The sequence below is a fragment of the Trichechus manatus genome, unplaced genomic scaffold, assembly GCF_000243295.1.
Source record: "Trichechus manatus latirostris isolate Lorelei unplaced genomic scaffold, TriManLat1.0 scaffold00208, whole genome shotgun sequence".
NCBI classification, from domain to species: Eukaryota; Metazoa; Chordata; class Mammalia; order Sirenia; family Trichechidae; genus Trichechus; species Trichechus manatus.
The window spans coordinates 2,124,523-2,142,500 of NW_004444144.1; the positions used below are offsets into that span (position 1 = coordinate 2,124,523).

At 47.8% G+C, this 17,978-nt stretch overlaps 2 protein-coding genes across 3 annotated transcripts in view; one reads left to right on the top strand and one right to left on the bottom strand.

Moving 5' to 3' along the window:
- Positions 1 to 8,178, top strand: part of LOC101346268 (all-trans-retinol 13,14-reductase-like) — a 25,822-nt gene extending 17,644 nt beyond the window's left edge. The window contains 7 exon segments of the mRNA XM_023742349.1: positions 1,915 to 2,097; positions 5,607 to 5,745; positions 5,979 to 6,034; positions 6,037 to 6,093; positions 6,174 to 6,337; positions 6,542 to 6,701; positions 6,963 to 8,178. Coding sequence (XP_023598117.1) covers positions 1,915 to 2,097; positions 5,607 to 5,745; positions 5,979 to 6,034; positions 6,037 to 6,093; positions 6,174 to 6,337; positions 6,542 to 6,701; positions 6,963 to 7,093 — 890 coding nt within the window. The 3' untranslated portion in view covers positions 7,094 to 8,178.
- A 2,669-nt stretch (positions 8,179 to 10,847) lies between these two features.
- On the bottom strand, positions 10,848 to 17,210 carry TGOLN2 (trans-golgi network protein 2). Of its 2 annotated transcripts, none has more exons than XM_023742345.1 (4): positions 17,116 to 17,210; positions 16,223 to 16,941; positions 13,847 to 13,930; positions 10,848 to 12,488 (listed from the first exon to the last, which is right to left on the bottom strand). In XM_023742345.1, the coding sequence occupies exons 1-4, from the start codon at positions 17,159 to 17,161 to the stop codon at positions 12,483 to 12,485; spliced, it is 855 nt and encodes a 284-aa protein (XP_023598113.1). In that variant the 5' UTR covers positions 17,162 to 17,210; the 3' UTR covers positions 10,848 to 12,482. The 2 variants fall into 2 exon arrangements, with proteins under 2 accessions (XP_023598113.1, XP_023598114.1); XM_023742346.1 differs by having other exon boundaries at positions 16,223 to 16,938; positions 17,116 to 17,192.
- Positions 17,211 to 17,978: the final 768 nt, after the last annotated feature.

The following is a 17,978-nucleotide window of genomic DNA, read 5'->3' on the forward strand; positions in this document are numbered from 1 at the left end:
TTCTTACTCCGTTTGGTGTTCGGCTGAGTTCTTTATCTCTTCATTTGATGTTCTAGGGTTTCAGGATTGTTGATTCTCTGTTTGGCTTAGTTTTTCCGATCTTTGTTGTGGAGGGACGGCGTGGTGTTTCTGCCTAGAGCGCCATCTTGCTGGAAGTCCTTGGCTTAATCTTTATGGAAGCAGATTGCCAGAACTTTCTTCTGAAGTACCACTGGGTGGGTTTGAACTGCCAACCTTTAAGTTAGTAGTTCAGCGCAAACCATTTGCACCACCTAGCTCTTAAAAGAAGTTTAATAAATGTTGGTTCAGGGAGGGCTGGAATGAGTGAGTCACCTGAGCACTCCCCAGGGCAGTATGGAGGCCAGCAGAGTACCCTGCCCTCACCTGTAATGGCAGAGGAGGACCTAGAATCTCATTGTCCTGACTCAGGTTGGTGCTGTTACCTGCACAGAGAGTCAGATCCCACAGCGGATTAACTCTTTGAGGAGGCCGTCTGTGCAACAATGGACTATGGCAAACAGAACAGGCCATCCGTGTCTAGGGGCTGATTGAGAAGCAGCAGGGAAGGGAACCAAGAGGCCTGAGGATACAGGGCTGGCATGATGGTGAACTCCCCAGAGGAACCTTTGAAGGAGTAGGTGGTGAGTCAGTGGGCCAGTTCACAACAGAACAAGGGAGAAAAGGCCATCAGTGAGGTCTGAGAATGTATTTGTAAAAGAGATCAAGAGGTTGCTGGGTAGTGAGAGAGAGGTGGCAGTTGTGCAATATTTTCTCTGATGTCTGTGAGCAAGTTCTCCTTTCAGCTGAAAAGGGTCCAAGAGCAGGTCAACTGATCAATTCAGTTAAATTCAATTCAGAACATACTTGTGTTTTCCATGTGCCAGGCAATAAAAGATACAGACAAAAACAAAAATAAGTGCCAATCTCTAACTCAAGAAGTTTCCAACTACATAGGGAACATTATTGCAATATAAGTTCCACAGTCGACACATATGCTTGGGATGGAGGTGACATAGAGGATGGTGGAACAGGGAAGGCCTCACAGAGGCAGAGGTGTCTGAGCCACATCATAAAGGCTGAGAAGCTAGCCAGTGGTCAGGGTGAAGGAAGTTGTTCCAGGCAGGGAACAGCATGTGCGAAGCCATGGAGGTATGAAAGAGCTGAGCATTTCCAGGCATCTGAGAGTGTTAGGTTGAACTATAAGAAACATCAGTTTTTACAGGTCCAAAAAATGGTCGAATGTCCGTTGTTTCACATGGTTCTACCTAATAGTTCCATAAGAGTAGCAAGAGATGAGGCTGCGCACACAGAAGGGACCAGATCATGGAAGGCTGCTACAAGGCATGTTATAAATCTGAGGTGTCCTTGAAGGGTTTTAAAGAGAATCAAACCAAACCAAAACCATTGCCATGGAGTCGATTCCAACTCATAGGGACCCTCTGGGACAGAGTAGAAATGCCCTGTAGGGTTTCTGAGGCTGTAAATATTTAGGGAAGCAGAATGCTACATCTTTCTGCTGCAGAGTGGCTGGTGGGTTCAAACCACTGACCCTGCGGTTAGCAGCTGAGCACTTAACGACTGTGCCACTAGGGCTCCTCTTAAAGAGAACAGTAAGGTGAAATAGAACTCTGGCATCAGTGAAGAAGGAAGAAGGGAGGGTGTTAGCCCATGAGCTTTGTCAGGGTTGATAGTTGGGCTTTGCTCAAGAAAAGAGGGGCCTGGGGGACAGAAGGGTGGGACAAGTGGGGAGAGAGCTAGGGAAGGTAAGCGCAGAAGCCATTGTGGGATAGGTTGCAGTGCTTGAGGATATTCCACTCACACTGCAATTTTGCCTGGGTCTGCACTGCCTGGCCCAAGGTGGGCTGGACTCCCAGGTCTGAGAAAATGAAGCGTAGGCTGGGGGAGATCTGTGAGGCTGTGGGCCTTTCTTTACCTTCCTAGAGCTCTCAGAACTTCACCCACCTCCTGTGTCTGCAGGTGTCAGTGTGAAGAAGGGCCAAGAGCTGGTGAACATCTACTGCCCCATCGTGATCTCCAATGCAGGGCTGTTCAATACCTACGAGCACTTATTGCCAGAGCATGCCCGCTATCTGCCAGGTAAGAGACTGGTCTGCGTTGCTGTCTTCCAAGTTCTCCAGCATTTCCCCTTCTGGAGTCATCTTGCTCAGCCTGTGTGATGCTTTCTCTCTTCTTCTTGGCTTCCCAAACCAGCTACCCTCTGACTATCCTTAAGCAGAAAAGGTGAGAATTTTGGTGTCTAATGGTATCTGTTTGCAGCAAGCCTCTGTGTTTAGGGGTTGGAAACAAGTTCCTTTCTGTTCCATCATCCCCAAAGACTCTTTGGTCCTTATCTCTCATTTCATTCTTGGCATATTTACACCCGTTCCCCTTGTAATCTCAACCACTTTTCCCTCTCCTCTTTTAAGTCTCCATTCCAAGTGGCCCATTTCCAGTTTCTCTAGATCTTAGATCATCTTTTAATAGTTAGTGAGTAGAGTCCTAAAGGAACATTTCTTGGGTTTTCACTGAGTTTGTAGTGTGAATTCCACTTTCTTTCTTAATTTCTCATTTATTTTGAATAGAGGAGATTGATCTGGTAATATCAGTAGGGAAGCAACACTGATGTGGAGAAGAAAGGATAGATATAATAGGTGTGTGCTTTATTTGGGATGTTTTTCTTCTTTCAGGACCCAGCTCCTTATTGGGGCTGAGCTTGCCAGAGTACCTTTCTGGCTTTCTTCTGTTTCTTGAGCCCCATGCTTGAAATCTGGTACCCAGGTAGAAATAAGCCTCAATGCAGTCATCTCTGACAGGCTGTGTCTAAAAATAAAAGCCTGGATTTGTGGAGGGGAGGTGGGTATATTTATGGGCGTACCATGGATAAGTCTATGTGAGAGGCTCAACTTTTGTCATTGTATTTGATCCTCACAATCACCAGAGAAAGAGATATCATCATCCTAATGTTTATGGTTGGGGAAACTGAGGCCCATAGAGGTCAAGTAACTTCCCAAGGCCACTCAGTGAAAGTGGCAGAGCTGAGATGAGAACTCTGGTCTGTATGACTCGAAAGTCTAGGCTTTTTGTACCCTACCTGGGCTGAGAAGTGTGGGCACTCTAGAGCAACGGCCTCACCAAACGGGGCAGGAGAGCAGGAGCAGCCCACAAGGTCTAAGTAGCCGAGCCAAAGCTAGATGAGAAGTTACCATGTTGAAGTGGACTCAGGTTGTCATGTAACTCGAAGCTACTGGTGTGATGTGAGGAAAGGAGGCTGGTTGGCCAGGAGGGGACCAACAATCCAGCAGGAGTAAGAGAGAGGGGTCTAGATAAAGGCTTTGGCTGGGGTGGGATGGACACCAGGGATATTAGTGGGCTGAGGACGAGGAGTGCAGGAAGCAGTGGGGAGGAGCTCTCCACCCGTGGTGGGCCCCATGGGCTGCTCCCTGCGGAGCTGGGGAAAGTGGGCAGCACAGTGGGTTCAGTAGAAAAGTGAGGTCCTGGATTTCTTCATGGTGGGTAGGTGAGGTGGCTGAGGTATAGGATGTGTGCCATGGAAAACCAGTACCTTTGCCTCACTTAGCAGAGGCCTCCTAGCTGTCCAACTGGGTGAGCTGAGTGGGGTGAGGCAGAGACTGCCCAGTTACAGGAAGGCGGGGCAGGTTGTGAGGAGGACCACAGACTTTGCCTTTGGTACTTCCTGCCTCCCTTTCTGTAACCCTTTCCTCCCTTTTCCCTTCTAGCCCAGGACAATGAGCCCTGCCACTGTCCTCTAGAGGCCCCAGCATTCCCCTCATCCTGCCTCTTCCCAGGCAGCCATGCTCCAGTCACCTGCTCAGCTTGATCTCCCCTCGTCCAGCTACAGTTTTCATGCTCTTATGTATCTTCCGTTGAAAGCAATCTAATGGTGCCAGCCCAAGCTGGCTGAAGGACCAGTTGCCCGTCTTGGGTGGGGGGTTGGGTGCTGCCCCAGGTGAATCCCAGTTTGAGAGCACTTCAGGCAGTGATGGTGAGGTGATGAGACTTAACTCAGAGATCCCAGGTGCCAGGACGCCCTTCGTTTCCAGCTGGTTGGGGGAGGGGATTCTCACAGTTCTATCTACCTCCTAGGGATGGGAACCAGGTATCAGGTGGCCTCTGGAACAGGCTGAGCCAGTTGGGGTTGAGGGTGGAGATGGGGTGGTCAAGTAGGGGAGTCTCTGTGAATAGGGAAATCCTTTCTTAAATCCCACTGCTGAGCCTTGAGGGGTCACTGGGGATGGTTTGGGGAGGAAGGTCTGTGGCTCCCAGGCCCTTTCTAGCTTGGGAAAGAGGAGAAAGGGACAGGTGGAGGGAGGGGCTAGGTGGAGGGCGCTGCTTTCTAAGCAGCCTCTGAAGACCCAGGGGTTCCACTCCTGGGCTCCTGTTCCCTTCATGCCAACCTCCCATCCCACCTGGAGAGGGGGTGCCAGCAGTGTGCCTACCCCTGGATGCTGGGACCCAGGGGAGAAGGTGCTCCTGCAGCTCCAGCACCAGGTGAGGGCAGTCCTCTGCACTTTACTGTGACTGTCCCTCTGCCTTCGGCAAGGTGACAGGCTGAGCATCTGGGCCTCAGGATCTACATGGGATCTGGGGGGAGGGGTCAGAGAAAGCCCATGTTCCCCTTCCCTCCTCAGTATGCTCCCATAGCTGGGTGTCTAAGTTTTATGTCTATTTTCCTAATGTAATTATTAATAATCCACCAGCCGCTCCTTGGAAACCCTATGGGGCAGTTCTACTCTGTCCTATAGGGTCGCTATGAGTTGGAATTGACTCGACGGCCACTGGTTTGGTTTGGTTTTTGGTTTCACTCTCAAGGGTGTTTTGGATGATAGATTATATGGGCACCCTACCTGTGGCACTCAGTTTTTTGTAGCTCCTGATAGATAGCCAACTTCTTTCAGAGAAATCTCTTTTCCTGTAGGCAGGCATCATGTCTATTGATTCTCTGTGGTATCCCTAGCAGAGGGCCCAGAACATTTCAGGTTAATAAATATTTGTTAAGTGCATGAAGCAGGGCAGTGGCCGAGTTCGCCCTCAAGCAGGTTCTGGAGATGCTCCTTGGAATGGAAATAAAGAACAAGCATTTGTGGGTTTCAGTTTCCAGAAAACTGGTCTGGGGTCATTTGTAGCTGAGAGGTAGGGAAGCCCAGCTGCTTGGGTCCAGGGGACATGGGATGGCCTCACAGTGGTTCCTTCCTCCGTAGTGCTGCTCTTCCCTCCTCCTCCTGCTGAGTCATGAGGATTGGAGGCAGTTGGCCTGAGACTGTGTCCTACAGGTGCTGTGAGCCAGCCTAAGGAGGTTAGGGCCCAGGGGCTGGGCGTCACCTGCTTATGAAGGTGTTTAGAGCAGAAGTAGGTGGAGGTGGGAGAGTAGGAGCCTGCGGTTGTGTGCTTCACAGGCAGGCCACCGACGAAGACCAGGCCCTGCCAAGTTAATGTTGAAATAAGAGCTGTAAAAATGGGCTGGGCCTGAGGCAGGCAGCTGAGGAGAAGGCTGTAGATAAAGGGAGTTGACAACAGACTCTCCTGGCACAGGCAATGGCAGTTTCTGGCCACAGGTCATCGCAGCCCTCCCGCACTCCCTATGATAGATGTGAAGAAACGGCTGGCAATGGTGCGGCACAGCTTGGGCATTTTCTATGTTTTCATCTGCCTACAAGGCAACAAGAAGGACCTGGGTCTGGAGTCCACCAACTACTATGTTTATTTTGACATAGACATGGACAAGGCGTAAGGTATGTGTGTCTGCGTGCGTACAGACGGGTGTCAGAACTAGCCTACGGCCCCCTAGGGCCCCTGCTGCCTCATGGAATGAGAAGGAGTGGGCAGGAATTTACTCCTTGAAGGGCTTTTTCCTCAGTACCACATTGTCATCACTGTGGTGAGTCCCTGGGTGTGAGCTGTCCCTGGGGTGGCTGGGAGGAACGAGGACAGGGATTTGCAGCCACTGCTGTCACCCACAGGATGGAGCACTACCTCTCTGTGCCCAGGGAAAAGGCTGCGTGCGGCACACATCTGCCGTTTTCTTCATTTCTTTCCCATCAACCAAGGACCCGACGTGGGAGGACCGATTCCCAGGTGAGGCGTGGGGGCCTGCTGGAGAGGGGGCAGGAGCGGGGAAGGGACCAGGCAGCAGTAACCCTGGCTCTGCACCCTAGACCGGTCCACGATGAACATGCTGATACCCACCGCCTATGAGTGGTTTGAGTGGCAGGAAGAAAGCCACAGGGAAAGCGGAGCAGTGACTGAGACCCTCAAAAATGCCTTTGTTGAAGCTGCTATGTCGGTTGTCCTGAAGCTCTTCCCCCAGCTGGAGGGGCAGGTAGGAGGACAGAGTATCCAGTGGTGGTGACAGACCTCTTGGTGCCATTTCCACCCTTTCCTTAGGGCAGGGAATAAAGCCCGGAGATAACAGTCCCAGGGACGCTCAGCAGGCAGGCAGGCTGCTCCAGGAGAGCAGAAAAGGGGAAGAGAAGAATCTCGGCAGGTCCCACTCCTGCCGAGGCCACCTTTTTTGCCTCCTCAGGTGGACAGTGTGACTGGAGGATCCCCACTGACCAGTCAGTTCTATCTGGCTGCCCCACGAGGTGCCTGCTATGGGGCTGACCATGACCTCGACCGCCTGCATCCTCATCTGATAGCCTCCATGAGGGCTCAAAGCCCCATCCCCAACCTCTACCTGACAGGTACACTGACTGCCCTGTTCTGCCAGGACCTGACACCGTGGGCCACCCTGTCACCCAGAGTCCTCTGTTTCTGTCCTCGTGCACTGCAGGCTCCTGCAGCCTCCCATGCTCTCAACTGGGATGCCTTGCAGTTCGTGCGCCTTCCTCCCGACATGAAGCCTAGTCTCTGGGTGGCCCTAGCTCAGAGGGAGGAACGTGAGTGCCCTTGTCCTCCCCCTCTGTTTGCGTGGATGCCGACGGGCCTCTGCTCTTGCCTTCTAGGCCAGGACGTCTTCACTTGCGGGTTGATGGGGGCCCTGCAATGGGCCATGCTGTGCAGTGGCGCCATCCTGAAGCGCAACTTGTACTTGGACCTTAAGAAGCTTCACTCAAGGATCCAGGCACAGAAGTAGCTGCGTCAGGGATGAGTCAGAGGAATTTGCCCCGTGGCTAGGGTACCTTTCTGCATTAGTGCCTTGCCTATATAAAGCACTTGTTTTGGTTTTCTGAGCAAAGCTCCAACCCGCAGGCCCAGGGTAGATCACAGGTCTTAAAGTGAAGCTCTTCTAGCTGATGCGGATTATCTTTTATAACTTTTAAAGCATACTATCCCTACTGAAGACCCAGTCTAGGCATGGTTTTGGTTCTGTAGGTTCAGAGGGCTCCAGATGCCATTTTTGCTGGTTCCAATGGCTCTTTCAGAGAACAGGGAAATGTCTGTAGCAGGCTCTGTGTGGTTTTGGGGGTAATAAGGCATAAGGACGGAGCACCTCATAAAATAAGCAAGGTATGCACAGGCTTACCTGTGCTTATTAATCTATAGTGCACAATTCCACCTGTTTTTCTCCACATCAAGCCTCAAGGCTTATATTCCAAAATATTTGGGGAAAGGTGATGTTAGTGAGGGTACAGGACTGGAAAGATGACTTTGTAGGGGAGAAGCAGATTGAAACGGCATTCCAGGCCAAGGGCAGAGCAGAAGACAAGCAGAGGTAACTGAATGTGCTGTGGCAGAGGGCCCAGCTACCTCCCAGACCTGGGCCTGGTAGATGGAGGCGTGTGGGGGCAGAAAATCAAGTCACGATCAGAGAACGAAAACGCTCATGAGTTGTGTTGGCAGTTTATCTGGTGGATGTATGGAGACTGGATGGGAAGGTAAACGAAGGTTTAAGGTTTAAAAAAAAAAGCTTTATGTTAAACTGAATCACCAATTTTACTCAATTTTAATGCAGTACTAATAAACTGAATCATTTATAGCTTTACAATTTGAAAATTGCTTTGTTTTCTGTTGTATGATACAATACTACATTGAGATGGCATTCACAGAAGCTAGTACAATATTATGTACTGAAAAATACTTATCAGTAGACCAAATCAGCTTTAAAAAATAAGATTAAGTAATCATAATTAAGTTACAGAAAAGCTGAAAATACAAAACACTGCAAAACAGTGGCAACCGACTAACTAGGCAAAAAAAAAAAAAAGAATGGCAACAATTTCAATCATTTATTTAACAAGGTAGACTTATGAATCAAAGGAATATCTATCAAAGAGTGTGAGGTGGCTGAATTTGTTGGTAGCTTGAACTACCGTATAGCTCAGACCCAAACCCTATACAGAAGAGTGTCTAAATTGGAATATTTAGGAAACTCACACCTGACTTGTGGAGCTAGCTGCGTTGAAATTCAGTCTTGACTCTGGATGTAGTTCAATTAAGCCTGAAAGTCTCCTCTCAAGAGGCTTACTTAAGCAAGGCAATGCCCAATTCATCCTTTCCAGCCAAAAGTTTTCAGAGAACAGCCTGGCAGAATCACAGGATCTGATGTACAGCACTCTCTCCTGTGTTCAAATGATTGAGAACATGTGCAAAGCTAACTTTCACCACACCTGCAGCATTACACATCTGTAAAAACAAGGGTGGGCTTCCTTTATTTTTTTAATGTGATTTACGTGAAAGTTTACAGAGCGAACTAGTTTCCCATTCGATAGTTTTTAAGGCTTCCTTTGTTTAATTTAAATGACATAAACTGGAGAATATGAGAATCACCATCAGGGGAATGTTAGGGGTAAGAGTTCTATTACCAAATGTTGCGTTAAAAGCCATTAAGGGAAAAGAAATGTCAGAAATACCTATCTAGTTGTCAGGTCTTTCCGAGTTGACTTTGCACTTCTAGATACACTGGCCTTCGACTCCCGCAGAGTCCAAAAGCGAACTCTTAAAGTAAGTCTACTCAGTAATCTGTATCAGGAAAAGAGGCTCCTCTGTTGACATCCGTGACCCAAGTACAGATCCCTCCTAACAGAAATCACCTTCAGCCAAAAGCTGGGGCAGGGAAGGGGGGTGTGGGAGGCACATGGCTGTCTAGATAGGGATACCTCTCATGGCTCCATGTGCCTGCTACACACCCCTCACCTCCCAAAACCAGGCTTGAGAGATGCTTCAGCCAGCCCACCTTCATCCACATAATCTGTAGGAAAACATGCCTCAAATATTCTACCTTCAAAACAAGACGATCAGCTAGAAAAAAGTTTTCCTTTGGTGTGAAATATTTCCTTCAGTGAAATTTCTGAAGCAGCACTTAAATTCTAGGTACTCTTTCAGCACAAGAACACTACTTCTCAGAGGCTATTGAGAAGCTGGACTATTGTGGACTGCATGACATACATATGTGTCCACTCACTGTCGACCGTTCGGTTCCTGAGACCTGCTCTCTTCCTGCTCTAAGAACAAATCCAACATGTATAAGGCCATAGTAATCTGTAGCCAGAAGGCACTGCACATGAAACCTCAGTTAAGTCACGTTGAGATGTCACGAATGGACAAAATGTCTTCTTTGCAAGAAGAAACTGAACTCCTGAAATACCTAAGAAATGTCACTTTTATGTTAGGCAGATACAAAGACCATGCCAGGGGCTCTCCCTTGAGCAGATTAATTTTCCTGGGGAGACCACAAAGACATCAGATACTGACTGCCCTGGTTTGCTCAAGTCCCAGAATGAATGGCATTATTCTGAGCTATTAGAGTAGAATGCAAAGAGCCAATCACGTGGGGCGGGGCAGTTAGGAAGATCCATGGGAAAACTTGAGCTGGGCCATGAAGAAACAGGTAGATTTCGGGAAGGCAAAAAAAAGAAGAGAAAGGAGAGTTAACACAACCAAAGAGGTCATGGAACACAGCAAGAACACGGCACGGACGCACAGAGGGGCATCCAAAAAGAGGGGGCTTTTGCCTGACTGGGATGCAGAGAAAGACAGGCAGGAAGGTGCCAATCTGCAGACTCCCGAATACCAAAGAGTCTATAACTTGATTCTCTAAGCCCTGAGAGGTTCAGACAGAAGCTTCAGAACAGGGCAAGTATTTCAGAAAGATCAATCTTGTCTCCTTATGCACGTGAGAGAGCAGGGACAGGAGAACGGGTTAAGGTGGCTCTTGGGGAGACGTCCAGGCGAGAAGTGAAATGGGCAGGAATGTGGCGAGAGGTAAGCAATTGAAATGAAAATGGAAAGAAAGTTTATACCTGGAGATATTAAGAGAAAAACGGTTAAGATTTTTGTGATGAGAGAGAAAAATCGTAGAAGTTTGCAGTTTTGAGCTCAGATGGGTAAAAAAATTGGGCAGTTGAGAGGAACAACTTAATGGTAGAAGAGAGAAATTCAGTTTTAGTGACAACAGGACAACCAAGCTGAAATTCAGCACACAGTAAGACTGGTTTTTTTTGGGGAACTAGGCCAAGGATAAGGACTCGAGAGTCACTCACTCAGAGGATGAAGAATGGATGAATTTCTGAGGAGACTGTCAAAACAGAGACCTGCCTTTGAGAGCCCTCTCCCCGACCAGCATAGGAAATGGCAAAGGAGTTCTTAGAAACCAGGACAGTTTGTCAGAGAAACCAAAAGAGGGGAATTTTAATTCGGATGCTCAATAGTGTCCAACTGTATCATGGACAAGACTAAGCTCTGAGAGCAAGTCACTGGATTTGGTGACCTGGTAACTGGTAACCTTTGGAAAAACACTATTAGTAGAAAGACAGGAACTGAGTTTGCAAAGATTATGAAGAGAGTGAATGGTATGATAATGGAAGCAACAGTTAGTGGAGAAATTCAACTAGAAGGAATAACAAATAGGATGGATACAAGCAGGAGTAGGAGTGGGGTGGAAATCTGGGCATGCATGAAGAAAGAAAGAAAGAAAGGTGCTAGTATAGATAGGCACACATAGAAAATGAGAGAAGAGAAGGGAAGGCAGAGGAGTAGGGGAAGGGAGAGAGAAAGGGGAATAAAATAACCAAGGTCTTACGGAATGCTAGAAGATCTTGGTAGACAACTCTTCAGCTTGGAGGAAAGTATTGTAAGACTGGTGTACAAACAGAGAGATGATGCCCAGAGGAGTATTCGTTCATTCCTTATCTTCATGAAGTAGGTTACCAGCCAGGAATGAAAGTTTCAACTCAAGGCCACGGGCCATTTTAAGCAAGGTGGAAGCTAACAGGACAAATAGGGTGGTCCCTTCTTCAGACTGACTTCCTCAACAGAGTTCATCATTTTCCCCTTACTTCCCACATTCTTTGCATTTCCCTGAGATTAGCTATTCTACTTCAGTTTTTCCTTTGCAGAAAGAACTCTCTTTAGGCTCTGTATAATGGGGGAGCAAGACTAGAACAGATTCAAACAAAACTTCAAAAACAGCGCAGTCCAAGACACTACCCTCACTACCCCAGGGGAAGCCCAGGGAATTTCTTAAATTTTAACGTCCCCTGACATGAGATGGAAGAATTTTACTAATCACCCTTGGCATTTTATATCAGATGAGAAGACAATCTGATGATGGGAAAATGGTCACGGAATTCAGTTTGTTGTTTTGTTTTTACTTTAGGTGACAAAGGCAAACGGAGTTTGTTTGTGGGAAACCTGTTTCACAAAAGCCCTTTAAGAAAATGTAGACATAAACCAAAACTCTTCTACATTGTTTTCCTGCATGAAGCATGAACTTGCCCTACCTAAAAAAGTCCCTACTGAGTAAGACTGCAAGCATGGAAGATGATGTTGATGTATCAACAATCATAACCACACTTAAAAAATCTACAATGGGAACAGGGTTTCACAGCTTTACGCCCAGAAACACCAAGTTTAGCTTCTTTCTTGGTACTACCAAACAGAAATTGATTCATTTTGTCCTAAATTATATGAAAATATCAGAAAAATGTGAAGAACTTATGCTACACAGGTTGGATTAGCAGGTAGTAAAGCACTTTTTCAACTTGCTGTTCTGGTTAGCTGCTAAAGCCTTTGAAGAGAATTATGTGTTCAAAGAAGCCCTTTGCCCATCAGCATTCATCATCTTCTACGTCTTTTGAAGGGAACATCCCCCAAGTAACAGTCCTTGGTCAAGAAGTATCTGAACCTGCAGAGTTTGCTCCTGGGTCTGCAAAGAGAAATAGCAGCGAGCACAATGCTATTGTCAAGGGGAACCTCTACTACAGAGCCAAGGCCCAAGGGTAGGTGGTCAACAGCAGTCGCCTGCCTAGGGCTGGGGTCTCCCTTTGGTCACAGCTGAGTTCCCATCTGCCCCCTCCACTCACACTCAGAGGGGTAAAGGATAAATAAAGAGAACACATGAGCACAACGTCACCAAAGTGCAGGTGCAAAAACCCAAGCAATTCCCCCACCTCCGCCAGCCCTGACTTGTCACCACATCCCAGAGGAGGAGGTGTCTCTTAGGTCACAGTACTTTTCTCTTCATTTCTCTTGATTTTACAAACAAATCAGCAGGGAGGACAAGGTTCTCCAGGAAAAAAAAAAAATCAAATCTGAAACGACAGCAACATGAGCCATTGTTAATGATCACCATTTTCCAGAGGAAGATCCTTTATTGCTTTGATTTTGGGGGAAAAAGAAAAAAATTATAAAAGATGCAGTTCAGGGAAAAAACTCAGAATTACGACAAACTGACCCACCACCAAACAGCAATTAATAATAGTAAAAGCGTATAAAATTATTTGAAAAGTCAGTTTGAAACAGAATGTACACAAGACTAGAAGGAGATATCCTTGGGGGAGGGAATATGGGAAGCTTCACTTTTTGCTTCATACCATTCTGTATTGTTCTGAATGATTTACATGTGTATACTTTTTTAATTAGGAAAAAAAAAAACCCTATGCTGAAGTTTAAAAAAAAAAAAAAAAAAAATCCTTAAAGTCAATTATCTAGGAAGATACTAGGCCTAGGCCAGGACCAAACTGTGAAGCTAACCTGCTGGGCTAGCTAGCAAAGACGTTCTGAGCTGAGTGGCTGGTTCTGTAGCTGGTACACGTTGTACACGTGAATTCTGTTCCCTGCAGGAAGCCTGGAACACTTCACAGTTGGGCCCTAACTGTCCTTTGCCAATGTCCTCACTGTGGCTAAAGAGAAGGAGCAAGGAAGAGTGTGTGGGGTAGCAATGTGGTGGGAGTCCACTACTCCCGCTGATACAGGTAGCCTTCGGGAAGACCCTGGCTCAGCTCCTGCTGCTGTGGGATGGAAGGAGGGCTTTTCTTTCTGGCAGAGGCTATGGGCTGCTGCAGTCAGGAAACTGAGTCCACAGGTCTGAAGGTCTCTGCTTAAGACCGGGCTGATCTGGGGGAGTTGGAGGCCTATGTGCTCGGGCCTCATTTGTTTTCAGGGAATAGAATCTAGTGCTTTGCTACTTAAAGTGTGGTTCCAGCAGCACTTGATGTCACCTGGGGTCTTCTCAGAAATGTAGCTGCATAGCCTCCACCCATACCTAGTGAATCAGAATTTGCTTTTTGTCAAGAATCCCAAGGTGATTCGTATGCCTACTAACATTTGTGAAGAGCTGGTGCAGTGCAAAAAGCACAGGACCGGGAACCTAGGGAGCTGCTATCAGGACCTGATCTTGCTGCCAACTTGTAGTGGGAACTTAGATTCTGGGCCTCAGTTTTCTCCTGTGTCAAGGGCGGGAGCTGTTGTAGATTACTTCAAGGTCACTTTTAGCTCTATCACTGTAGATATGTATATATGAACGTCTCTACTTTGTGGTCTAAAAAGGGCCGGGACAAGAGTAGAAGCACCCCCAGAGTCATCTGCTGCTGCCATGCCAAATGCAAGCTCTGCTGGACCCATCTGAGGCTGTGCATCCCTCCCGTGGCCCTAGCTCTTCCTTCCTTACCTTCTGGTCCAAACGCTGGTAGTCACTGGCCTTTGGCCGCCGAGTGACTTTGGATCTTTTTCCTTCCAGGACAAAAGCAATAATCTGGGGAAAGGAAAGAGAACAATTATAGTAGTGTTGCACAACAAACTATTTAACAGGGCTGATGCAGTGGTAGCTGCATACTGAGGTGACCCCCAAAAGCAGGTCTTCCAGAGACAAGCAGTGCAGGGAGCCACTAGAAGGGGAAGAGGGCAAGACACTACTCGGGGGGGGGGGGGAGGTGTTAAGTGCACCTAGGCCATGTCCTTCTGAGAACTCTGAAGGGGACTAGCAGCCTGGGGTCCTTATAAACATAAAATTTTATTTTATTTAGGGCTCAACGGGCTCATACATATCAAAGATCATGAAGATGGCACAGGACCTGGCAACCTTTCCTTCTGTTATACACAAGGTCGCCATGAGTCAGAGCCTGCCTGATGGCAGCTAACAACAACAGGGGCTGGTAGATACTGGGTTCAGTTTCACAGGGCATGTAAAACAGGCAGGCTCTAAGAAGCGACACAGCCACTTATTTGGGCTACTTTAAAAACAGTTAGATGCGTAAAAATGAGTTTGGTGCTGGTGGGTTTTTTGGGCTAACAGGTAGGCTTTCTGAGCTAACAAGCCCCAGCCTGTTATGAAATAAACTTGGGGCTAATACAGAGTTCTTCTTTGGCTCATTTATATACCTGCTTAAAAGGAAACAACAGATGGAAGAAGGCTGCTCTGGACTACCCTTGTGGGAGTCTGTATGATTTACTCACGAGCTCTCAGTCCAAGGCTACTGAACTGATGGATCTGCCTGCTCCTCCCCAGAGAGCTCCTGAGTTTTCCAGGCTAGGACATGGTTTTTTTCCTAATCATTATCAATAATTATTTCATACTTTTAAATGTACACTTTCACCCCATACCTACCTTCTTCATCAACTGCACTCTTAACTTTCCCACCCTCACACCACTCCTAAGGTTACTATCCGTGCTGAACAGCTGGATCAGCTAGATATGGAGTAAGGGATGCACACTGCAACTCAAAGCCCTACCTCACTCTCACAGCTATAGGCTGATTGCCATCATGAATTTGACTCTGCGATTCTAACCAGGTGTTACAGACTGAATTGTGCCCCCTAAAAATATGTGTCAACTTGGCTAGGCCATGATTCCCAGTATTGCATTGTGGTCCACCATTTTGTGATATGATGTAATTTTCCTATGTGTTGTAAAACCTAATTTTGCCTGTGGTTAATGAGGCAAGATTAGGTTATGTTAAAGAGAATTAGGATGGGAGGCAACACCCTTACTCAGGTCACAGCCCTGATCCTACGTAAGGGGAACTTCCCTGGGGTGTGGCCTGCATCACCTTTTATCTTATAAGAGACAAAAGGAGACAGAATGGAGTATAGAGACAGTGGGACCTCCAGCCACCAAGAATGAAAAACCAAGAGGGAAGCACGTCCTTTGGACCCGGGGCCCCTGTGCTGAGATACAGCTAGACCCACCCAAGGGAAGACTGATGACAAAGACCTTCCCCCAAGAGCTGACAGAGAAAGAAAGGCTTCCCCTGGAGCTGGCGTCCTAAATTTGCACTTCTACTCTCCTGAAAGGCTAGAGAATAAACTTCTGTTAAAGTCATCCACTTGTGGTATTTCTATTACGTCAGCACTAGATAACTAAGACACCAGGCTACAGAAACTATCTTCAAATTCATAGGTCTCAGTAGGAAATGCAATCGTTTAGTCATCAAAGTGGCTGCTAAGGGCCAGGAATGTCATTTCACACCAAATCCTGCTAAAGAAGTAAAGTAAAAGGTGTGTGTATCTGTCTACTTTCTGGGCTTTCTTCCAGTTATGAGAAACCCCACATTGTAGGAAATAGTCCCAGGGCTCCTTGCTGTTGATGTAGAACACTATGTAACTGAAACCGTTCTTTCTACCAGTGCAGATGGAAGACAGAAGCTTGGGAAAGGAAGCTCGAAATGAAGCACTCATCTCAAGAATGGAAATGAGAACACAAGGGCTCTAAGAACTTATCAACTGTCATGTACCCAAGTCCTCTGAAGCTGAGAAGGCTCTAAGTTCAAGGTTATGGGAGAAGAACCCACTTCAAGACAGGTCATGATGCCATCTTAACTTGGCACTCAATGCAACAGCAGAGGGCACTTTGAGAGGGAACAGGTGACATGATGGAAACAGGATCTATAAGAGGAGTAAAGAGCCCCAGCAGGGTCTGAGGAGAAACTGAAGTTTGTCTTAAAACCCCTGTGCTCACATGCCAATGAGTGATGGAGACTAGCCCACACACCAAGATTTCAGAGTGGAGGAAATCCCATTCCGCTCCCTAAGGCAACTCTCGACTTACCTTTCGCTTGTTGTGATAGGCAACATAGAGGACCGCAACAAGAGTGGCTGCAGTCACCAGATATGCAAAGAAGTGGCTGCTCTCTGCACTGGCACTTCCAGGATTGTCCTTAAAAAGGTCATCCTTCTCACTACTCATAGAACCCAAAGGTGGACCTTCACGGTTCTCACTGGAGGCCTGGCCTGACACCCCTTCTTTGGGTGGGGACTCCTCTTTCGGCTCTGCATCATCTTCTTCAGCCTCCTTGGGCTCTGCATCATCTTCTTCAGCCTCCTTGGGCTCCACATCTTCAGCAAGATCTGAAGACTTATCTTCTCCTTTCTGCTGGGGAGAAGCGGGCTCAGAGTCTGTTGACACTTTCTCCCCAGATTCTGTCCTAGAAGCATGCTGATCGTCTCCTTTGTCAGGTACTGCGTTCGGGTCAGATATGGAGGACTGCTCGTTATCAGTAGGGTCTTTCAGGGTCGCGTGTTCCGAAACCGGCCTGTCAGGGTCGACTTTCTGGGATGTCTGTTCCAGATCCGGACTGTCAGAAGTGCCGTTCGTGGATGCCGGACGCAGATAGGGTGTGCTGGAATGTTCCTCCTTAGACGGAGGTTCCGTGGTGTGGCTGTCTGAGTGTCTTTCTGCAGAAGTCTCTTCTTTCTTGGAAGTGTTGGTCATATTTCCGGCGGCTGACGCTTCTAAGTCCAGGGCATTTACAACGGGCGACCGGACTTCTGAAAAAGAGGAACCAGTTGCTCCCGGAAGAGACCGAGGCAACGGCCGGGAGGGGGGAGGGAGGGAGTTGATGCCGTACCGAAAGGTGGGTCGGGAACGGAAGAAGACTGGCAGGGATGAGGGCGAAGAACTGGGGGCGAGAGTGGGATGGGGGTGGGGGTGGGGGGTCTTACCCGGCGCTGCGACGCTCACCAGGAGAAACGCAACCAGGAACCACATCCTGCATGGACTGCGCGGCCGCCCCCTATCGCTCTCGCGAGATCAGCGCAGGGTACCGTGCGTGAGCTCAAGGCAACCCCTTTCCGGCGTGCATCTCGCCGCTCCTCCCGAGCGATGGGCGGGGTTTACCTAGCGGCCGCCTGGGCGCGGAGTCCTTGCGATGCTTTCGTGTCTCTGTGGTCCTTTCACTCACGGGTAGCGCTTTAGCGTCTGCTTGTGGAAAGCCTGTTCGTCTCTGTCTGGTTTTTTTTTCCTCCGTAGCAGCCAAAACAGACCATCATTCTCTTTTTCCTTCTCTTCCTCGTAGTTCTGAGACATATATAGCCCGAACAGGAGTTCACCCACTTACGAATGGTCCCCAGAGTGAGGTCGTCGGGGCCGGGCGCTGCTTCTTCCCTCCTCCGTTCGCATTTTCAGTCTCTCCCTTTCTCCTGGTTCTTTCCCTGCAGCACACAAACCTGCTGTGCTCAAGTCGCGCTCGTCTGGAAACAAACCGATCCCATCACCCTCGTCGCGGCAGCCTTCGCATCTCTGCTCACCGCCCTTGCGACTCCACGGAAACAGTTCCCTCCGAGGTGGCCAAAGATCTTCTCTAAAAAGCACGATTTTTTTTTTTTCTGATCATAAAAGTTATTCATATTCACTGTAGGAAATTTAAAGTGTAGAAGTAGAAAACAAAACCTTCCTCTCACTCTGCAGATAATCACCATTAATATTTTAGTGTATTTTCTGTTTTGCAAATATTTAATATTTTTGATTAGGAAATACATTCCAATGGTTGAAAAATCAAGACGAATTTTTTTTTAAAAAGTATACA

Coding starts and splice junctions, on each gene's coding strand:
- TGOLN2 (XM_023742345.1), bottom strand. CDS start 17,161: ATGTGGTTCCTGGTTGCGTTTCTCCTGGTGAGCGTCGCAGCGCCGG. Junction 16,942..17,115: donor GGTGAGCGTCGCAGCGCCGG/GTAAGACCCCCC, acceptor CCTCTTTTTCAG/AAGTCCGGTCGCCCGTTGTA. Junction 13,931..16,222: donor CCTATCACAACAAGCGAAAG/GTAAGTCGAGAG, acceptor TCCTTTCCCCAG/ATTATTGCTTTTGTCCTGGA.